At 54.2% G+C, this 21,917-nt stretch overlaps 1 protein-coding gene across 2 annotated transcripts; it reads left to right on the top strand.

Moving 5' to 3' along the window:
* Positions 1–6: 6 nt before the first annotated feature.
* RORC (RAR related orphan receptor C) lies at positions 7–21,803 on the top strand. Of its 2 annotated transcripts, XM_045183095.2 has the most exons (13): positions 7–118; positions 2,139–2,173; positions 4,774–4,931; positions 12,919–13,004; positions 13,311–13,452; positions 14,676–15,188; positions 15,419–15,540; positions 16,468–16,600; positions 16,766–16,873; positions 17,038–17,148; positions 18,308–18,417; positions 18,904–18,945; positions 21,249–21,803. In XM_045183095.2, exons 1-13 carry the CDS (start codon positions 38–40, stop codon positions 21,408–21,410), a joined length of 1,803 nt encoding a protein of 600 aa, XP_045039030.1. In that variant the 5' UTR covers positions 7–37; the 3' UTR covers positions 21,411–21,803. The 2 variants fall into 2 exon arrangements, with proteins under 2 accessions (XP_045039030.1, XP_045039036.1); XM_045183101.2 differs by lacking the exon at positions 18,904–18,945.
* Positions 21,804–21,917: the final 114 nt, after the last annotated feature.

A 21,917-nucleotide genomic window follows, 5' to 3' on the forward strand; every position in this document is an offset into this window, starting at 1 on the left:
GGAAGGGGCTGCCAGGAGGTTCAGAGAAGAGGGAGAGATGAACTGGTCAAGAAGTGAGGAGGGGAGGAAGAACAAGAGAAGAGAGGAGAGAGATGGACTGTCAGGGGAACACAGGCAGGTGAGACAGAACAAGTCTTGATAGGCGGAAGGAGGGGCTGGGGACATGACAGAGGAGGAGAAATAGGAAACGGGGAGAAACAGGAAATACATGGAGGGAAAAGAAAGGGAGAAGTGAGGAAGGAGGAGACGAGTGGGGTGGGTGGAGGAGGCAGGGGCACAGGCAGGGAAGCTAGATCGAGAGAAGGATTAGAACATGGGCAGACCACCCCAAATGTCAGCGGCCCCTGGGAGCAGTGGGGACACTGCTGTACAGGCTCAGCTGTCTGGGATCGGGGAGCAGTGGCTGGAAAGGTAGCCACTACAATTCTGTTCATTCACCAGTGGAGAAACCTGTCCTGCCCATGAGGATGACAGACAAGGCGGCGGGGAGGAAGAAAAGTGCCCATACCCACTGGCCCAGGGGCATGTGGTTTCACTTCTGCAGAGAATGTGGGGTACTGAGCCCAGGGAGGTAAGGGACAGAGAGTCAGGCAGTCTCTGGCCCTACCAGTGGTCTAACTCAGAGACCCTCTTAGAGCACATTCGATGGCCACACGCTTGGTCAGCTGTGAGCACTGAGGGGAAACTCTGAGTGCCAGGCTGCCAAGCTCTGGGGCCCCCTGGTGGAGGAAGAACGCCACTGCCAGGCATGCAAGGGGGCACTCCCCACCCCAGGACATCACTGAGGTGCAAGGCTGGAGGCCAGAGAGCAATGCCAAGGCGCCACGTCAGAGAGGAAGCTGGGTGGGGCTAGGCAGGATCAGTGGGGTAGGCAGGAGGGGCCAGATGGAACCACTTCCACCCTTAACCCAGCAGGAGCCAGGCCTTCAAGTCCACTCAGCCCAGCGGAGGAAGGCTGCCAGAGGGACAGTGTGGGGGCTGGGGGAGGGAAGTGTCCAGGATGGGACCACAGAAGAGTGCATTCAGAGGTTAGGGGAACTATGAGGGGCATAAGGCAGGGCTGTAGGGTTTTCTGGGACAAAAGACTGGCCCTGTACCCTGTGAGGAGCTGCTGTGCGGATGTAACAAAAGGACCAGGTCTGGGGTGGGGTGGGCCTTCAGGGGCTCCCTAGGTGGGTATTTAATAAATGCTAACCACGTGAATGAACAGCCCTCAGTGATGCTCTAGCTAAGGTTTTCCCCTCAGCAGCTGCCCCTCTGGAGGTCTGTGCCTCCCTACCCACCCCACATCAACCTACCTGTGCTCCCTGCCACCCACCTGCTCTCCACCCAGACAGATGCCACAGAGCAGGTGGGAAGGGAGTTCTTCCTGTGCAGCCTGGTGTGTGGAGGAGCCAGGGCCCGTGGAAGGCGGAGCGAGCTCTGTGCTTGCAGCTCCCCAGTCCTCTTCCTCCATACATCCTCACCAACCTACTCTCAACCCCCAACCTCTGGGATTCCCAGGTGCGTTCAGGCACAAATAAACACCCAAGAGACTTAATGCACATGGAGATTTAACTCTGGCTGCAGTATATTGATTGAGTACCTCTAACGGCCCATGCCAATGGAAGGTTCTGGGAAGAACAGGGTGAACAAGGCAGACACAGTCCCTGCCTCCCCATTGGGCTTACCATCTAGCAGAAAAGCCCCGGTTCACGGGTAATGACACAATTCTATCAGGTAATGCAGTGAGTGCCAGGAAATCAACTGCAAGGTGCTGAGTGTGTAAACACCAGGGCAGGGAGAGAGCACGCACAGCTTCTCCAAGGAGGAGGTGGAATGGGAGACTTGAGCACTGAGGAGAAGTTGGCTAGACTGAGTGGGTATGAGAGAAGGGCATTCCAGGCAGAAGGGATAGCTTGGGCAGCCCCAGAGTTGGTGAGGAGCCTGGTACTCCTGAGGACTGGAAAGAGGGCCAGTATGACTGCAAGGCAGAGAAAGAAGAGGAGGAGCTGTGGAGGATGGTGCCACCTTCTCCTCAGATACCAAGTTCCACTGGGAAGGAATGGTGTGGGGATGTGGGCCTGTGAGCGGGGGGAGTGTCTCTCGGTTCCTGTGGTCTTAAACTGCTGGCTCTGACCCCTCTCTTCTCTCCACAGTGGTCTTCTGCTGGCTGCAAAGAAGACCCGCACCTGTGAGTAGAGGATTGGGGCAAGGACTGGTGCTGGGGTGTGGAGAGATGGCACAGAATCCAGCAAGGGCTGTGGGAGGTTCTCGTAAAGGTATGTAGATGATACAGAGGTGGAGGAGCCATGCAGAGGTGGCCCAGCCTGAAGAGAGGTGGAGCCCAGAAAAGCAGGGAAGATGGGGAGATGAGGAAAGGAGAGAGAGGGGTGAAGAAACCTCAAGATCAGGGCAATGGGAGGAGATAAGGAAGAAGCCTGAAAAGGGGGAACATTGCAAAGAAACCAGGAGACCAATGAAAAGGGAGCTGTGGGAAAAGGCGGGAGAGGTGCTGGACAGAGACACGGGAGGTGGAAGGGCAGGGAGGCAGAGAGGCTGCACCAGGCTTTGTGGCAGTGGAGCCAGGTTTGGTGTTCATCTCTGTGGCTGACACATACTGAGGTGTGAATGAACCTGTAGCCAGGCTGTACAGGGCTAGAGAGCAGGAAAGCCTTCATCTCTGTAGAAAACACAACCGAGAGGGCCCTGGAAGACTAAGGCTACAGCATGTAAGGAGGGGCTAGAGTTCAGGAAGGACTTCCCAGTGGATACTAGGAGTAAGCAGTACGCTCTCTAGGAAACTCTCAACACATCAGATCTGCCCTCCTGGTTTGTGGGAGAAGCTACTCCCCCAGAAAATACACCCACTCCACCTCAGCCCCAGAGCTTATATCCCATCAGAGCCACGCGCACCCTTACAGCTGGAGGACACTTGGGGGAACTAAGTGGGCAGGGGTCCTTGACTTGATGAGGACAACTCTGAGGCAGGAGACACTACCTCTCTGGCCCTCCCTTGAATGGCCCACCAGTTTCTCCTGAGGGCTCGCTCCCTCCCTTTCTGCTGTCAGAATTGCCTAGAACACCCCTACTTCATGTGGAGAAACCATGGAGGGCAGCAACATCACTCTCTACCTGAGCTGGACAGACAGGGGCTGGGGGCCATCCAGGATGCTATATCCTCCTGGGTGGGGGCTTGCTTTGCTCAGCACAATCCTGATCAGTGCTTCGCCTGCCCCTAGCCACAGGGCCCCACGGAAATGCTGAGCAGGGCCCTGGGAGGAAAACGGGTCAAGGACTGACGTGTGAGCTGGGGGAGGAGAACTAGGGACCATATGTGGGTGGGGGCTGAAGGGGGAGTTTCGGAGCAGCTAGAACTGGAAGAGGCTAAACTCCATTCCTACCCTTTACCCCTTACCACAGAAACCTCAGCTAGGGCCACACACCTTTATGCCCTTCTCAACCCACTGGCCCTGAGCAGCCCTCACCCCATGAGTGTCCTCCCAAAAACCCAGGCTGGCAGCCCTTCACCCAATCCAATGCCCAGGTCCTGAAAGCTGAGGAAGGCCAGCAGGGAAAGGCCTGTACCAGGCTGAGGAGCTACTGGAGTTCCAGCAAGATCAGAGACCTCTTAGGAGACTGGACTACCTCACCGAGGCAGAGAGGCCCTGAAAAAGGGGCTCCATATTGAGACAACCCCAAGAAGGGAGAAACTCAGGAGGGACCACCAGACCAAGAGAGGGCCTGATTACTAAGGGGCCCTGAAAAGGGAACCCCCACCCCCAGACTGAGGTACCTCATAGAGCAGATATGAGCCTGAGAGGGCCTCTAAAATTGATTGGCCCCTCAGAAAGACCCCCAGGCCACAAGAAGCCCTCCCAAACTGAGACACCCACAACATCAGACTTGAACCAGAGAAGACATACCATTTCTCAAGTAATGAGGCCAAACTGCCTGAGTTTGTATCCTGACTTTACCACTTACTAGCTGTGTGACCTTGGGCAAGTTACTTAACCTCTCTGTGTCTCACTTTCGTAATCTTTGAAATGGGGATAATGGTACCTGCCTCATAAAGTATCTTATGAGGATTAGATAACCCACATAAAATATTAAAAACCATTTCTGGCACATAGTAAATACCATCATCATCATCATCATCATCATCATCCTAATTTCAAGTTTTGTTCCTAAGAAAATTCCTGATGGACTAAGCCCTCCTATAGATCGTGGGCATTTGGCTGATTATTTCTGCTACTATTATAATTTATTCCCTAGCCCAGGACATACACCGTGTCTGCAGGGAGGCCATGAGCATGGTGGGTGGTGGGGCAGCCTCCAGACTGCGCCTCAGTGGGTACGGCTGTTGGCAGTCCACAGGGTCTCAGGTGGAACATGCCACTACCCCGGGCAGACATCCTGTGACTTACCTCTAGAAACATCCCTGTCCCTGGAGTCACCTGGCAAAGAGGGTCAGGCTTGGGGGTCGTCAAAGGGAGGGGGAGTAGAAAACTGGCCTCAGGCTCATGTGAGCTCCATTCTGGCTCCCCAGCCAGAGCTACCCTGTCAGGTGGAAACAGCTTTTACCGCGTGTGGCTGTCGCATGTGGTTTTGGAATTTTCCAACGCCCCCTGTGATTGGCTGCCCCGCCCCTCACACCCTGCTCCAGGCCCAGATTGGCCACATGGGGCGCCTGTCATCCTACCCACTGCACCCCAGGGAGGGGTGGGGGGTGGCGGGGTGGGGGGGTTGTCACTTGGCCACCTGTGTGGTGCTAGCTTAAACCCCCCTGCCCAGAAGCATTGGGGGAGAGCTGGGTGCAGAGCAACGAGCAGAGGCTCTGCTGAGACGCCTCGCCCCCAACGCTGCTGCCAGCTGTGCCCCATCTCTGGACCATCCCCTGCTGAGAAGGACAGTGAGCCAAGGTGGCAAAGCCCGCAGTTCAGCCATGAGAAGTAAGTGAATGGGGCTACCTGGGAGCAGGGGAAGCCTGGATCCCATAGTCATCCCCAGGCCTTCAGGAAAGGAGGGGTGTCTTGGGAACAAAGTGATCAAAGCTGAATGCTCTCCCCAGGCAGGGTGTGTCCCGGTCAAGGCCAAGGTCTGCTGGGAGATGGGTGGAGAAGCTGAGGAGTCCGCTTCCCCAGGCAGTTCTCTTATGGCAGCGATAGTAAAGGGACTTCTCTGTCAAGAGTGCTGGAAAGGATCTTCAAGAGTAGATGAGGTGTGCTGCCCCCTCACTTTAGAGAGAGACTGAGACCCAGAGAAGCCAAGAGCTCACCTTCACTCCAGATTACACAGCTGTAGTAGACGGAGGCTGATTATTAACAGGCGTCCTGAATGCACTCCCCCGGTTCCCAGAGCGGTGTTGCTCTTTGTGTCGTCAACCTGCCTGGGAGTGGGATGGAAAGGAGGCCGGAGGAGCTGCTGTGCCCTGGAGCAGCAGGACGGTGACAGTCAGGTGAGGTCAGTAGGCAGAGGGGGACAGAACCCCAGCATCCAGGCCTCAAAGCCACCATGCTTTCTGTCTGGACCAGGGAGATGAGGACCAAGTAGAATCCAGCCAGGGTGCCGTGAGTGTGTGGGTCCCCAGGTTCAGTCACCTATTTGATGAGAGGGATCAGACAGTGGGGATGGAAGCAGAAAGCTTCCAGCTTCACTGTCTTCCTAGCTTGGAGCCATGGGCCAACAGCTGGTGGGCAGATATCTGGCCCCTGTGCCTTCTAGCAGAGCAAGGGTGGGTGAATCTGCCAGCCCCCGTGTTCAGGTAAGAGAAGCCAGAGAGCCTCTCAGAGCACTGGGCGAAGGAGAAAAAGGGAAGCTCTGTGCCCCTGTGAACTAAACCCTGAGGCGGCCCTATCCTCAACCTGGGGTCTTTCCACAAGATTCAGAAGCAAGGCCATCTTGGGACCTGGAAAACTCATGGGCTGAGAGTCTAAAGACCAGGTTCTGCCGCCACCTCTGTCACCAACTAGCCATGTAGTCTTAGGCAAGTCATTGGGCCATGGTCTCCTCATCTGCAAGGCAGGGGAGCCGAATTTAAAAATAAAACCAATTTTGAAGAGGCTCCCAGTTCTGAGGGCCCAGCACCAAGGAGAGAGCCCTGGTCCCCGAGTTAGGCACCCCAAGGGTAGTGAAGGACACTCGGCTTTCCCAGAGGGTGGACAGAGAGGAGGAAAGCAAAGGGAAGAGCTCCACATCCACACTTGGGATGGGGACCCCAGGGCAGGTATATGAGCTGGGGTGGGCCAGGAGGGGCGAGGAGAGGGGCCAAAAACTTCCGCAGGACGAAGGACCCCTTGGAGTGTCAGTTTCCCTTCTAGCTTCTTCCCACTAGCAGCAAAGGTTAGCAGACCTGTCTTCCCAGTAGTCTCAAATCAGCAAATCCACCCTAGGAACTAATGACTAAGTGTGCTTCAGTGTCCAGCAGGTGGGCAGGAGTCCCCGGGACTGGGTGGGGAAGACACTGGGGCACCTCTACATGACACCCCCGCACAGCTCCAGGAAGGAGAGGGGTTTCTGTGCCACTGGTCCTTCTCAATTGGACATCTCCGGGTATCTCATAGCCCCATCTTATCTGACTGTCCCCTCATGAGTGTCAGCCACCACCATGCCCTTGGGTAACAGCTGGGGCAAGTTGGAGCACTGAGGACTTGGGATTGTGATGAACCCAAAGACCAAGGAGCAGAAACAGACAGAAATAGAGACTCAGAGGCCCAACTCAAAGGACAGAGATTAATGTGATTAATGTAACACATGGGAGACAGCGGTGTCCTGATGGAGATCTAAATGGAGAAAAACCAGAAGAGCCAAAACCCTGTGGAACAGAACTGGAGTGCAGAAGACAGACAGGCACACAGCCTCGGGGAGACACAGCGGACAGCACGCCCGCAGGACAGGGGAGACACTGAGTACCGATGGGGTCTAGGAAGGTGGAAAGTAGGAGGCATGGACTTTACAGAGTTTTTGGAAGGATGGTTCAGGCTCCCTGCTCCTAAGTAGAGAGGACATGTCCATGAGCCAAAAAGTCCCCAGCCAGCCAGGAGGGCGGCCAGTCATCTCACTGAAGCCATGGCCAGCGTGGAGCCGATAGGCATACGGCCCTGGCGTTAGGTCTGGATGAGAGGAGGGAGGATGAGGCATACAGGTGGGCGACAGGTGCCTGCCTGTCTTCACTGTACCTGATCTTTCTCTGGTCTGGTCATGCTAATGAGGAGCATGGGCCAAAAAGATGTCCAATCCCCAGGGTGCCACAAATGTCACCCTGAGCACCAGCGCCACCTGGCTTTACAAAGGGCCCCTCCTTTCTTGCATCACTCCTGCACCTTCCCCTTTCCTCTCTTCCCATTCCTAACAAGGATCCCAAACATCCCCTACCCCCCCCACCCCCAGCTCAGGGCTCCCCAGCCTGTCCCATCACAATGAGACATGGGTGTTGGCATGGCCGCCCCTCCCAAGTGCTCCCTCCCCCTGCTCTACCTCTGTGCCCCTGACTCAAACAGGGAACAGGGACTTTCCCCTGCTGCAGAGCTCTCCAAGAAAGGCAGCCCTGGGGTCTCCTCCTATCCTCCAGGGCTAGTCCACTCCTTCTGCTGCTGTGACACTGCCCCTTCCCAGGCTTTGGACTCAGAAAGGACAGAGATGTATTTTGGGGGAGGGATGGTAACAGGGCAGGGCCTTGGGCAACGCAAGGGTCTTTTGAGTCCTCATGGCCTGGCGGAGCGGCTGAGGCCTCTGGAAAGGAGATGTAGCCCTGGAGGCAGGGGAAGGGGCAGAGTGTGCCTGTCTGGGCTCCCACTCCTCAGACCTTCCTCCTGGTGATTCATGCCCTCCCCCATTCACTGGTTGTTTTCACTCAATTCTTTTGTTTCCCCTCCTTTCTCCTGTCCCAGACTGCGGGGGTGGCGGGGGCACAAGGAGGGGGTTTCAGGTGGCTGGCTGTCTTTCGTGGCTTTTCAAAGCCCCAGACTCTCCCTCGCCCACCTGAGTTTTAGCTTCGCTACTTTCTCAGCCCTGGGATCTGGGTGTATCAGCAGAAAGTTCTCGCTATGGCTGGGGGGAGTGCTCGCCAGGTAGAACTGCTTTTCTCCTGACCCCCACCCACCCCTCCCCCTCCTTCTCCCCTGTGGTGGTACCCACCACCTGTGGTTTCCAGCTTTGCAGAAGCTGCGGGAACTGAGAGCTGAGAAAGGAGGGAGGCTGGTGACAGGCTGGGGCACACGGTGGACCACCTGTGGTCTCCGTGGGGAAGGGGACTGAGAGTTTGGGCCGCAGGGAGAGGGGTGGGTGCCTAAACTAAGAAAAGAGACACGTTCATTCATTTCTGCAGAGAGGTCTACTGAGATGTATGAAAGCCAGTCCACACCCCAACGGAGCTGTGGTCTTCAGAGGAGTCCCAGATCAGGAGCTCTGCTGGGATGGGCGAGCTGTTCCACCTGGACCTCAGAAGCCTGCCCCTGAGAAATGGGTAAAGGCAGAAGGAGGCTGACACCACAGAGGAAGAGCTGGGACAGAGGGAATATTGTCTCTGGATCTTTACACTAGGCATGAGTCGTGGCCTTAGTCCATGAATGTCCTCCTTGAGTTCTGTTCCTAGCCCACCCCCTCACTTCCCACTTTCCCCTGTAGCCAGTAAGCAACCTATCCCCTATCCCATTCTCCTCAGTGCATTTGGGCAGCTCATCCTTGTAAGGTATATAGCTAAGTTGTTGAGGACACTGGCTCTCAACTTAGAGACCGGGCTTCAAATGCCTGATCTGCCACTTCTGCCTATGTAACCTTAGTCAAGCCATTTACTCTCTCCTGGACTCAGTTTTCTCATCTGTGAAATGGGGGCAATACGAGTAGTATGTACTTCACAGGGCTGTTGTGATCATTAAGTGAAAAATGTATACAAAACCTGGCACAGAGCTACAATTCAGCCAGCACTTATTTCTATGGTTATTACTCCTCTTTAACCAACCTCCACTGGAGAAAAGGAGACAGAGAAGAGAGGGAACGCCCAGCTCCAGGCTGACAGAGCACAAAGAAGAGATGAGGACCCCAGGTTCCTCTGTCTGCATCCATTCTCCACCAGGCTGGGGGTGGTTCTGGGGTTTGAGGAGAGAGATCCCCCAGGGTTGCAGCCCCCACTTTGTGTCTACCACTTCCTCTCTGTGGCATAGGGCACCTGGACGGGGGGCCCAGTGCTGGCTTCGTAGGGTGGCACAGGACCAGCCCTGGATGCATTCAAAGAGCGGTATCAGTGAATCTCGCAGCTGTGAAAAGGGTGAGATTAGAGGAGGTTGGAGGGAGGGGCGCACAGACTACTTTGTCTCTACCAGTGTTTCCCCAAGAAGGATGTGCCCATAGGAAGTTCCCTGGTGATCCTTCAGTGTCCAAAGCAATCCCGGAGAGATGCATTTTATTTTCCTACCACTGCATCAGAATGACGTTGCTAGAGGTCACACTGGATGATGGAGAAGATACCAGAATGAGCTAGGGAAGAGACCGCCAACACCACCTTCACCCCCCAGTGGCAGCAGCCTAGCCCAAAATCAGGACGAGGGAGGAAACTCTTACCACTCAAAAGTGTAGGCTGAGGCCCAGAAAGCTTGGGCACCAACCAGGAGCTTGTTCGAACGTGGAATTGGGGTGCCCACTCAGACCTCCCAAGTCAGGCCCTGCATTTTAACAAGACCCCTAGGCGATCTTGTCTGAGACAAAAAGGGCTAGAGTCATCCAGGCACTAGCTGATTTTAGGAGACTACGGGCACGTGTAGGCATTTCTCTCTCCTTGGAATGCGAGGCTTTCCTTTGATGGGCCCTGGGACACAGTGACAGAGAGACACTCAGATCTTCCCGAAGCAGGAGTGCGGGCAGGGCTGCCGTGGGAGTCGTGCTGCAGGGCTTGCCTAGACGTTCCTGACCTTTGCTCGATTCTAGTTCCTGGCACTGTCAGGCGTTCAGATGGCAAGTTCCTGGCAGGCCAGGCTCCCAGGCAACAGTTTGAGTAATCCTGTGATTACTCAGCTCCCCCTCCCCAATCTGGGTTCCCAGCACCTGCTGCTTCAGGGCAGTGGCTCAGGGGGTAGGTTTAAAAGGTGAGGTATCCCAGGTGTTTTTCAATTCCTGCTGCCCCCACCGCCACCTCTGCCAGTCCCCTTCCCGTCCTCTGCCCTCCCCTCCCCTCCTCCACGGTCACACTCATGCACACCGGGACTTTCTCTTTGAGGTTTTGGGTAGATGGCATCAAAGGGGACACCAGTGGCAGTGGGAGGAGGGAGACGGACAAAGGGCCTGCCCACACTGACAGGGCCAGGACATGAGTGGGTTCTCTGTGGCCCTTTGGCCATCTCTCCATCTCTGGGTCTAAGTCTTAGTTAACCTGACCCTCTGGCTTGGACCCTCTGACTGTGTCTATCTAGCTGGGTACCTCTGTCTTGGACTACAGTTGGGGACATGGGAGAGTGGCTGGCCTGGTGGCTGGGGTCCTAACTCAGACATCCCCTAAACACGGTATTGTAAAGGGGGCCTGTGGCTGGCCACATTGTCCCATGAGAAGGGTGAGGTCTTGGCGACACTGTTGTGAGGTTCTTGGGACCAAGACCAGCAGTAGGTCAGGCGTCGGGCAGGGGCATGTGTCTGGGTCACCCATGTGGTCAGCACACACACGCACACGGATGTGGCTCTGGGAGAAGGGAACAGGCAGGGAGGCCTGTGGTTGACGGTAGGGCTGGAGCCTGAGTTCCCACTGTGGCTTGGCCTAATCTCCCTCCCGCTTACTTTTTTGGGTGACTCACGTTGGTTTCTCCCCTCTCTGGGCTTAAGTCCACTGAGTAGAGGGATACCACAGTGTTGGGGGGAGGTGTTGAGGAAGGGCAGACTGAATGGGGTACAAGAATGTCCACCCATCTCAGATGCCCACAGGCTTTCTTTGCCCTCAGCTCCAGTCAGAGGTAACAGGCATGCACAGTGCTTTCCACAGGTGATAGCATTTAACTGTACTACCTGCAATCACCCCAGTCACAGCCAATGGTGTTTTTATCCTGATCTTACCAACGAGGGAACTGAGGCCTAGAGAATCTAAGGGACTGGACATGCAGGTGCACCTACATTTTCTGCCCTTTTTCTAAGTACTCGAATGCCTTTTGTTCTCTCTTCCCCTCCATGCACTCCAATCTGCTCTGAATGTACTGGAAAGAACCTGAAAAGCTCACTTCCCGTCTGTCCTGGATGATCAGAGATTGCTGTGTGGGTGTTCAGCAAGCAGGTTGGGCTGGGGGGCTGGGGAATGGAGCCCTAATGGAGGGTTTCGTACACCCATCCGCCCTGTTCCCCTTGAGGAGGCAGCTGTTCACTGTGACTCACCTCAAGGCTGGCCCGAGGGGAGGATGGTTCAAGGACTATGGAAACAACGTTTCAGGGAGTGGTGTGCAAGCCCTGGTCACCCTTCCACCTCACCCTTCAGGCCCTGCACGTGACCGGGGTCTAGGTCTGGGCCAGAGAGGAGCTCACAGGAATGTGGATTTGCCCTACAGGCAGGCTGCCACTTCCTCTAACCCCCCGGGGGGAGGGTGAGTGGGAGACGTGTCAGAGATGAGTAGAGGCCTCAGTTCTAGGGCATTTTTCTGGCCCACTCTGCCCCAGGCCTCCCCTTCAGAGGGGAGGCAGCAGGCCAGCAATGGCAGAGAGGAGAACCACATGCCTCTGAGAGTGAAAAAAACCCCTGAAGTAGCAGGAGTCTCAAATCTGCGCGGCTGCCCTTGGAAGATGGACTGGAGGCAGGCCAACTGCTGGTCGCTGAAACTCAGAAGAGAGCTGTGGGCATTGACCGGGACAGGGCGAACCAGAGGCAAACACCAGTGAAGGCAGGGCAGTGGGCACAGCTTCCAGTGAGCTCAATGGGCAGGAGGGGGTCTATCTCCCAGTTAACAAACACTAACACACAAATATGCATGTGTGCAGGCTGGCTCAAGCAGACATGCCTGTTGGCTCACAAATCACATGGACTTTTCATGTGTACACAGACACACTCAAATATGCCCAGTGATATGTGTACCCCAAAAGCAGTGTACACAGAACAGCATAATGGAAAGCTCAGGGGAATTGAAATACAGACCCAGCTCTGGGACAAACTGGCTGTGTGAATCTGGTGAAGGCTGAAAGAGATGGTCTCAAGTCCCAGGCAGTGGCTAACATTCGTGATTTCTGTGCATATAGTTGAAGACAGGGGCCCTCGTGTGCACAGAAGCATACTCACTCTAACGTGCCAATACACACAGGGCCTCCCCCTCTCTGCTCAGAGGGCCAGGAGCCCAGGAGGCCCATTTGATTCTTTCCCTGGCTCTCAAGAATCTAGCAGAGGTGGCTTGTTTAGCCCCACTCTCCTGCACTCCAACTGGCCTTCCCCCTACCCTCTGTGGGCCCCACCCTGTGGAGTCTGTCCGTCCCTGAGCTTTCACTGCCCAGCTGAGTGAAGAGACAGCTGGCATCTCTACCTGGCTCCCAGGTGCCCTCTGTCTGGTTCACCACATCTTCCCACCATGCCCCATACTCTGCCCATGGGAGCCCAGCCCCAATGGGGGAGGGTGGCACAGAGGAAGCCCCCTGGGCGGGAAGCAGGTGTTTCAAAGCAGTGAAGACTCCTAGGCCTCCAGGAGGGAGGGAGGAGGCAACTGGAGCTTTTCAACTTGAAGGGCTGAGCAGGTGGCTTCTCTGCAGCTGCTTTCTCTGCCCCTGTAGAGCTAGTACAACTCCCAGCCTCCCCACAAAACAAAAAACAGCCTCCACAGACCCTTTGCCTAGCAGCATTTAGCACTTCACATCTTCCATTTTGCAAGGGGGACAGCAAGCTGGAGCCGGGGGGTGGGGAAACACCGTGCCCCTGTACCAACAGCCCAGGAACATGGGGTAGGGTCTAGTAAAGACTCCTGGGCTAACCACCTGGTCTCTCTTTTTCAGCACAAATTGAAGTGATCCCTTGCAAAATCTGTGGGGACAAGTCATCTGGGATCCATTACGGGGTTATTACCTGTGAGGGGTGCAAGGTGAGCACACATGTGTACACAATCTCCCAGAGACAAGGAGAGGGGTTGGTGGCCTCTGACCCCAGGGATGGGCTCCTGAGGCAGCTAGGGTGGTGCCTCACCTGGAGGGGCCCGCACACGGCGGGGTCTTGCCTTAAGTTGGGGAAGTGATAGCTGGGCAAATTGCAGTCATGCTAAGAAGTGGAGGAGAGAAAACTGGCCATAGGGGCTGGGAAAGCTGGGGCCAGAGCCTATGGGCCAGAGGGGCTCAGCACTGACCTGGGCCCCGCCAGGATCAGCAGCCAGGTCTCCACCTGCCTTCTCCAGGGCTTCTTCCGCCGGAGCCAGCAGTGTAATGTGGCCTACTCCTGCACCCGGCAGCAGAACTGCCCCATCGATCGCACTAGTCGGAACCGATGCCAGCACTGCCGCCTGAAGAAATGCCTGGCACTGGGCATGTCCCGAGACGGTGAGGCCATGCAGGCAGCCCCCTGAGCTTTCCCTGCAGGCTTAGGGAGCAGTACGAACGCCCTCTGGAGGTCCACTTTCTGTCCCTCTCTGACAGGCCCTATCTCTTCCACTGTCCAACATGGGGGTGGGCAGGCCACCCTCATTAGAGCTCTTTACAGTCCCCAACTTTAGGAACCGCCAGAACAACCCTCCTTTCCCCAAGGTCCCCAAGTCTTCCTTTTCTTCTCCTCGGGATGGATTCTCCTCACTCTGCTCTCCACAGCCCAGAAATCATCCAGGTTCTGCCTCTTTCCCTCCTGCCCCATCACTCTAGTCCTAGCCTATCTTCCTTCTTGGCCCCCCACCCCTATCCTTGGACACAGCACTATGACAGGAATGGTGGCCTGAGAACAACCCAGAGGCGGTGAGGATGGGGAGACCGCTGTTCTTGGTGCCTTTGTTCACCTTGCTCACCCACCACCTCCTCACGCGCCCCCCTACCCCTACCCCCTACCACAGAGGGAACCCAAGGCGGGGCTGGGGGAGGCATGAGGTGATGAGGAGCCAGAAGGAGTCTGTCAGCACTTTTCAGCGCCCAAAATAACAAAGTGAAAGGAAATACACAGGGGTGCAAGGGGCAGGCGGGGCGAGGGGCTGTGCCCCCACACCTGGGAGGGGTTGGTGGGAGTGAAAAGGCAGGAAAGAGAGAGCAGAAGAGGATGTTCAGAAACAAGCCGCGGAGCCTGGGTTGGGCTGTGGTGAGTATCTAGGTCACCAGGGAGCCTGCAGGCCTGACCACAGGGAGACCTGTGTTCTCAGCTCTCCTCTTCCTCCGACCCTCCTAGAAAGGCGAGGTGACCCCAATACAGCTTGAGGCCCCCTACTCGACCACCCCTAACCCCAATATCAGGAGGCCAGAATTCTCAGCCTAGACTCATTGCTTAAACTCTGCCACATTTCGAAGCTGGCTTCAAGCTAGGAGAGTTTGCTCAGGAGACCAAAATGTCTGGGTTGGACAGAGCCCTGAAGCAAACAGGAGAGATAGAGGTGGGGGCGGGGTGGGGGGTGTGTCTTGAACAAAAGTCCCCTGAAGGGAGGTTCTCAGGCAAGACCTGAAAATATCTGCTTGGAGTCAGCGATTCAGCTCTTCAGGGTTAATCCCACAATAATCAAAGTGCCTGTCAATTCTGCCCAGTACCTGTCCTCCTGCCTGAAAAACTCCTGATCCCCAACCTCTTTCAGCTGTCAAGTTTGGCCGCATGTCCAAGAAGCAAAGGGACAGCCTACACGCTGAGGTGCAGAAACAACTACAGCAGCAGCAACAGCAGCAACAGGAGGAAGTGGCCAGGACCCCTCCTACAGGGGCCCAAGGGGCAGACCCCCTCTCCTGCACCTTGGGGCTTCCAGACGGGCAGCTGCCTCTGGGCTCCTCACCTGACCTGCCCGAGGCCTCTGCCTGTCCCCCTGGCCTCCTGAGAGCCCCGGGCCCCAGGCCTTCCTACTCCAACAGTTTGGCCAAGGCCAGGCTCAACGGAGCCTCATACCACCTCGAATACAGCCCTGAGCGTGGCAAGGCTGATGGCAGAGAGAGTTTCTATAGCACAGGCAGCCAGCTGGCCCCTGACAGATATGGACTTCATTTTGAAGACCCCAGGCATCCTGGGCTGGAGGAACCAGGACAAGGCCCAGACAGCTACTGCAGTCCCAGTTTCCACAGCACCCCAGAGGCACCTTATGCCTCCCTGACGGAGATTGGTGAGCAGCTGAGGCGGCAGAAGGGGTGGGGAAGGTGAGGGGGGCTTCCAAGAGAAAGGCCCTAGTAGGCACCCCACGTTAACCAAACATGAGCCAAGGGAGTTGAGGGGTCTTGGAGAAGGGATTGAGGGGGAAGCAAAGCAAGGGTAGGCCAGGCAGAGGGGTGCGTTTCCTATGTGTAGGGTAGGAGCTGGCTGAGATGGAGCCCATGCCTTCTCCTCTGGCCCCAGAGCACTTGGTGCAGAATGTGTGCAAGTCCTACCGAGAGACGTGTCAGCTGCGGCTGGAGGACCTGCTACGGCAGCGCTCCAACCTCTTCTCCCGGGAGGAGGTGGCTGGCTATCAGAGGAAGGTGAGGCCAGGGGACCTGCCTGGAGGGAGGACATCCCACCACTGAGGAGTCCAGAGATGGCTACTGCCTGCACACTATGCGGGCTGGGGCAAGGCTGGGTATCACAGATACACACAAATGTGCACACGCTTCAAAGTGGGGGGTTGTGTACACCCCAGCAGATGGATGAGAGCTTTCCCTGTGACCCTGCCTAGTAACATTTTACTCGGTCTCCATTACCCCAGCTTGGCGCACTGTCCTTCCTCCTCTGTCAACCATAACAACAGCCAGAGCCCTGATTACCATTTGTTGAAAGAACACCCCTTCTCTGCCAGGCACTGTGCTAAATGATTTTTTACATTGTCCTTGACCCTTATGACAACCACCCTATGAGGCTTGCTTGTATTTCTATTTTTAACAGACCGGGAAACTGAGCTCAGAGTGGATAATAGAGTCACTCCAGGTCACAGAGTGGAGGAGCCAAAGGCAAATTCAGGTCCACTGGGCTCCAAAGCTTAGTTGTCTCTCTATCACACTCTGACAATATCACCTGCTCTAAAAACACTCATTTGGCACTGAACTGTTGCTCCTCTAGGTTATTAAAACCTTTGGGTATGTCCTTTTGGGGAGGGGGGTCAGAATGTTCTTTTTACTTCAACAAGGTGCAAACTCTTTCAGGGAAAAGCTGTATCTTAGACTTTTTATTCTCCTACAAGAGCTCACTCAGTGCCAGCAGCTGGTGGGGGCTTAGTAACTGTGACCCAATGACAAGAATTGCCCCTGAGTGCACATTTGTGCTAAGAATAGGCTAAAATGGCCAGCCGTGTTGACAGAATGAGGGACTTCAAAACCTACCTCCCGCAATTTGTCAGTCCGTGCTCCCAGGGGCTTGGAGCGGTCACCAGGTCTTAAAGAGGGCTACAGTGGGACCCTTCTCCTTCCCTGCAGTCAATGTGGGAGATGTGGGAACGCTGTGCCCACCGGCTCACCGAGGCCATTCAGTACGTGGTGGAGTTCGCCAAGAGGCTCTCAGGCTTTATGGAGCTCTGCCAGAATGACCAGATTGTGCTACTCAAAGCAGGTGCCCAGGGAGGGTGGGCAGGCCTGGAGGGAAGGGGGACAGAGTGTGGAATGCAGCCAGGCTGAGTGGAGGGAGGTGGTTAAGGAACCAGGACACTGAGGGGAACAGAGACGGATGCCTGGCTTCTTGTGACGCTGCACCTGCACCTTTCCTCCCCTCTCGCAGGAGCAATGGAAGTGGTGCTGGTGAGGATGTGCCGGGCCTACAACGCTGACAACCACACAGTCTTTTTTGAAGGCAAATACGGTGGCGTGGAGCTGTTCCGAGCCTTGGGTGAGGCTCGGGGGGAAATGAGAGAGAGGAGACGGATGGGTCCAAAGCTTCAAGGGCACCCTCTTTTCTGGGCAGATTGCCCCCTCTGCTCCAAACACCAAGAGGGTGGGCATCCTTGGGCACGTGGTCTCACCCAGCTTGCTCACTCTTTCATTTCTTCTCAGGCTGCAGCGAGCTCATCAGCTCCATCTTTGACTTCTCCCGCCTCCTGAGTGCCTTGCATCTTTCCGAGGATGAGATTGCCCTCTACACAGCCCTTGTCCTCATCAATGACAGTGAGTGTCCCTGGGCTAGGGTAAGGGACATTCAGCTACTAGGGGTACGACAATTATTGAGGAGTCTGGACCTTCCGATGTGGTTAAATCTGGGAAATTGCTTTAAAGAGCCTATGAGGCCACTAAAGCCCAAAATTGCTGTCAAATGAGTTACAATGAAGATTCAGAGGAGCCTGAGAGGGGGAAAGGGCAGCACAGGTGGAGTTGGAGAAGTGGGGAGATGTGAGGATGAGGGGAAGTGAGCCACTTCCCTGAGAGAAATGAGTCTGCTTGTGCATCCAAGTCAGTCGTGCCACCATGGCGCATGCTGGAATCACCTGGCGAGCTTTAAAAAGGATTGCTGCCTGGGTCCGATCCTGGAGACTCCAGGGTTATTAATCCGGGGAGCAGCCAGAGCACCCGAGTTTTTAACAGCCTCCTGCAGGTGGTCATAATGTGCCAGCAAGCCTGAGCTCCGTGCAGACTAACTTTAAGCCTGTACGCCATCATGGCAGGACTCCGGAGTCCCACTCCACCAGCAGGGAGTGGGCTGGGCTGGCAGAATGGTCAGCATTCAGAAAACCTGGGGAAAGGGGTCGAGCAACTATCCTGAGTTTGCAGACCAAAGTTATCAGTCTTCTGGCTCTGCCAATGAGTAGAGACCTAACAGTATTCCTTAAACTGGAAATAAAGATTTAAAAGATGACTTCCAGCTATTTTGCGGACCCAGGGCAAAAGGTGGCTTGTCTGTTTCAGTTGGCTATAGACTGATAGAGCGGCCCCAATGCTGGCCTAGGCTTCATGAAGGCCACCTCCTATCTGAAGCCATCCTTGGCCAGGGGACAGGGGCTCTCTTCCAGTCTCTTTTTTCCCCCATGGCAGAATCCTAGTGGCTAGCATTGGATGGATGATGGGAAGTATCCAGAGTACCAGAGAGAAGACAGCTTGGAGAGGGGAGACTGGATGTTCTCATCCCTTTCATCTCTCTCCCCAGTTTTCCTTGTAGCCAGCTAGCCAAGCCCGAGGCCCCAGAACTAACCATTATCAAATTGACATACACATACGCACACACACTCAGCTGAAAGACCTAGCACAGATGTCAAAAATGGTACACTGTTTTGGTGGAAGCTAATGTCCATGGTATTTCTTGTTTTCACTATGGTCCCATCCCTTCCTTCAGGTCGGCCAGGGCTCCAAGAGAAAAGGAAAATAGAACAGCTTCAGGCCAATCTGGAGGTGGCTTTTCACCATCATCTCTGCAAGACTCATCGCCAAGGCATCTTGGCAGAGGTAGGAACAGTCCCCGGGGTAGAAGAGGCCAGGCCCAGCACCAGAGCTGTGACATCAGGGCTTGTGCAGCCCAGGGTCTGAGGGTACAGAGGAACATTTGCCATGATGCATTAGAGAGATTGCAATAGCACAGGAAATAAGGGAGCAGGCAGTCACTTCTATGAGCTGCGTAAAGCTGGAAAGTTAGAGAGCCTGGAATTGGAAGGGACCTCCAGGGAGCAATTCAGTTTAATATAGCCAACACTTACCCAGCACCTGCTTGTACACGGCACTCTGGAGTGGAAAGATACAGAGATGTGTCCTTATCCCCACTACAAGTTTTCTATCTGCTGTGAAGGAGAGACTCATGCACCAATAGCTCTAACATAGAGTAGAAAGTAATATGTGATGGAATAATAATGCAACGAGCAAAGTGCCGTTGCAGAGGTGCTCTCTCATCCTCAGGGCGGCTCTGTCAATAGCACAGGTATTAATATCTTCCTGTAGGGTCACGGAGACTTAAGTGACTTATCCAAGTTCACACGATTGGTAAGTGGTAAATGCGAGATTTAATCCCATGCTCTTTCTACCATATCCCTATATCCCTATGCATTTCTCTGATAGGAAATATTGGGGAAATGTTAGAAGAGCATAGAACAGGATTGAAAATAATTTGGGGGTAAATGCAGGGAATCATAAATGCTTCCTAGAGAAGGTGGCACTTAAACTAGGCCATGAAATAGGTAAGATTTCAACATTCATGGGAGTGGGGCAGGCATTTCAAGTTTAGAGAATAATATGAACAAAAATAAGGAGACAAAATAATGCCTGTATGGAGAATATAGTTCATGGTACATTTTGACTGAAGTGTAAGATCAGAATAGATTGAAGGAGGCAGGAAAGTAGCAGAAGACAAGCTTGAAAATTAGGTCAGGGAGCAAATCAGAAAGGACTTTAAATGACATATTAAAGAGTAAAGGCTTTATTTCTAGGCAATGGCAAGCCCCAAGGGCTAGAGGGATGATATCATCAGAGCTATTATTTAGGCAATTTAATTTGAAACCAGTGTAAAGGAACCACTTATGTAAGCATTCAAGCTACGAGCCCTTGCTATGTGCCAGGCATCGTGCCCGGTGCTGAAGATACAGCAATGACTTAAACAGTCTCTGCCCTAAAGAACTTCGGGTCTGGTAGGACAGATTAGGAGGGGGAGAGGCTGGGACCTGGGAGAGCAGTTGGAAGCAAATCTAGTTAGATCCGCCTTCAGAATACATCACCTCCTACTGTCACCCCACATGCCACCTCCCTCCTCCCAGCAATCAATTTTCACTTGGCCCATTAGAGAGACCTTCTAACTGGACCCCTGCCTGCTCTGCCCTTGTCTGTGCTGTGTCGGCCACACAGCACTCTTCTCAGCACCCCTACAGGTGCTCATCAGGCTGAGAAGCAAATCTAGGGTCCGTGTCCTGGCCTACTGGCCTCGCGATACGACTCCTGACTTCTTTCCCCACCTATCTCCCTCCACTGCCCTCTCAACTACCCAGTCCACGGGCCTCCTTGCTATTCCCTGAACACGTCACACACAGTTGTTTCTCTGGGCTTTTGTACTTGCTGTTCCAGCTGCTGGAAGGTTCTTCCCGGAGCTTTCTAAATGGCTTGCTCCATCCCTTCATCCTGAAAAGGTTTTCCCATAACACCTCATACAAAAAGCCCCTCATCCTGCTTTATTGTGCTTTAAAACATTCTCTGACATATTATATATTTGTTTATTTTCTGGATCCTTCACTAGAATATACGTTTAACAAAGGCAGATATTTTATTTTATTCATTGATGTATCACCACAGCCCATCCCAGTGCCTACCTGAGTAAGTTCTTAACAACTATTTGTTGAATGAATACATGAATGAATGAAGCTATTGCAAAAGCCCAGGCAAACTCAAAGTAAAGCAGTATAAATGAAAAGACAATGAACTCAAACTCCTCCATGACTGCCCCTTTCCTGGGAAACTCAGATGGGTAGAAGGGGGTGGGGGTAGCTGTGATAGGTATTTTTAAACCTCACTTGCTTGTAGAGGAAACTGTAGAAGATAAATGTCTTTCTCAGCCTTTCTCCAGTGAGGTCTCCTTCTCTCTGTCTCGTCATGGGTCTCTGGATCTTTTTCATTCCACCTGCAGCTGAGTCCTGGCAGTGTTGGGTACCTGCTTAGAAACTGTTCAGTTCAAACAGTTATTGAGCATTTGCAGAAGGGGGGTGGGGAGGGCGGAGAGAGGGAGGAGAGAGAGATAGAGAGAGAGAGACCGAGACACTACCCAAGGAGCTTAAACCTGGGGTGAGAAGGCAGACAAATTAGATCATTTTTCTAAAATGGGATTTGAGTGCTACGCGGAGGAAGGACCCCTCACCTGGGGGGAGGGAGGGCTAGTTAGAGAAGTATTCCCATAGGAGGTAACAATCAAAAGTAAGAATTAGCCAAGCAAAGGCATTCCAGGCAAAGGGAATGGTATCAACTAAGGCAAAGAGTCATGTGGCAATATGTAAACCAGAGAGTCATGGAATTTCACTATTATAAGAGCATAAATTGTGAATTAAAGGCTTTCTTTTAAGAGTGGCAGGAATATGATCGGGGGTTTCACCCAGAAAACATGTACCTGGCCCACATGAATGTACCCTTGCCTCCACTTTCCTGACACATACCTACCCTTAGCAGTGGGGGCTGGCTGCTCCACAAGTGCCAGGTGCATAGAGAGAAAGCAAGGAGGGTTACCCTGGACCAGGAAGGGTGAGAGGACTTCGTTGCTCTGGGGAGAGCCATGAAGTACTGACCTTCCTTCCCCACTAACCCATCTCCAGCTACCACCTAAAGGGAAGCTTCGGAGCCTGTGCAGCCAGCATATGGAAAAGCTGCGAAACTTCCAGCATCTCCACCCCATTGTGGTCCAAGCTGCTTTCCCACCACTCTACAAGGAACTCTTCAGCACTGAAATCGAGTCATCTGAGGGGCTCTCCGAGTGACCTGGAAGAGAGACTCCTTTCCCTTCCCAGAGCCTGCTGAACCATCTCCCTGGACCCCCTCCCACCCTCAGCCTTTTCCTTTCCCATGCCCCCTGGAGGGTGGACCTACCTGCTCTGTGGGACTGAGCAAATGCTGAGACTGGTTTTCTGCCCACAGGCCTGCCTGGCAGTGGGCCAGAGCCAGAGGACAGGGATGGAGGAACAGCTTTGTTCCTCCAGCCTCAGCTTTGTTCTGTCCTCTTTCCCATGTCCCTCCCCCCAGTTTCTGGAGGGGGGTGGGAAAGGACCTCTAGGAGGACCACGGTGTCCTCAGGACAACAGGGGGATCCAGGACACCCTGAACGAATGGAACTCAACTCTGAGCTCAGAAACCAAGAATAAGCCTTTGAAATACCTCATTGCATTTTCCTGTGGGCTTCAGCAGAGGGAGAGGCATCAAGCTCAGAGACTGGTGGCTGGAGCCCAGAAGGACCTGCAGAGAACTTGAATCTGGATCTTTAGATTTCC

The sequence above is a fragment of the Desmodus rotundus genome, chromosome 12 (assembly GCF_022682495.2).
Source record: "Desmodus rotundus isolate HL8 chromosome 12, HLdesRot8A.1, whole genome shotgun sequence".
NCBI lineage: Eukaryota > Metazoa > Chordata > Mammalia > Chiroptera > Phyllostomidae > Desmodus > Desmodus rotundus.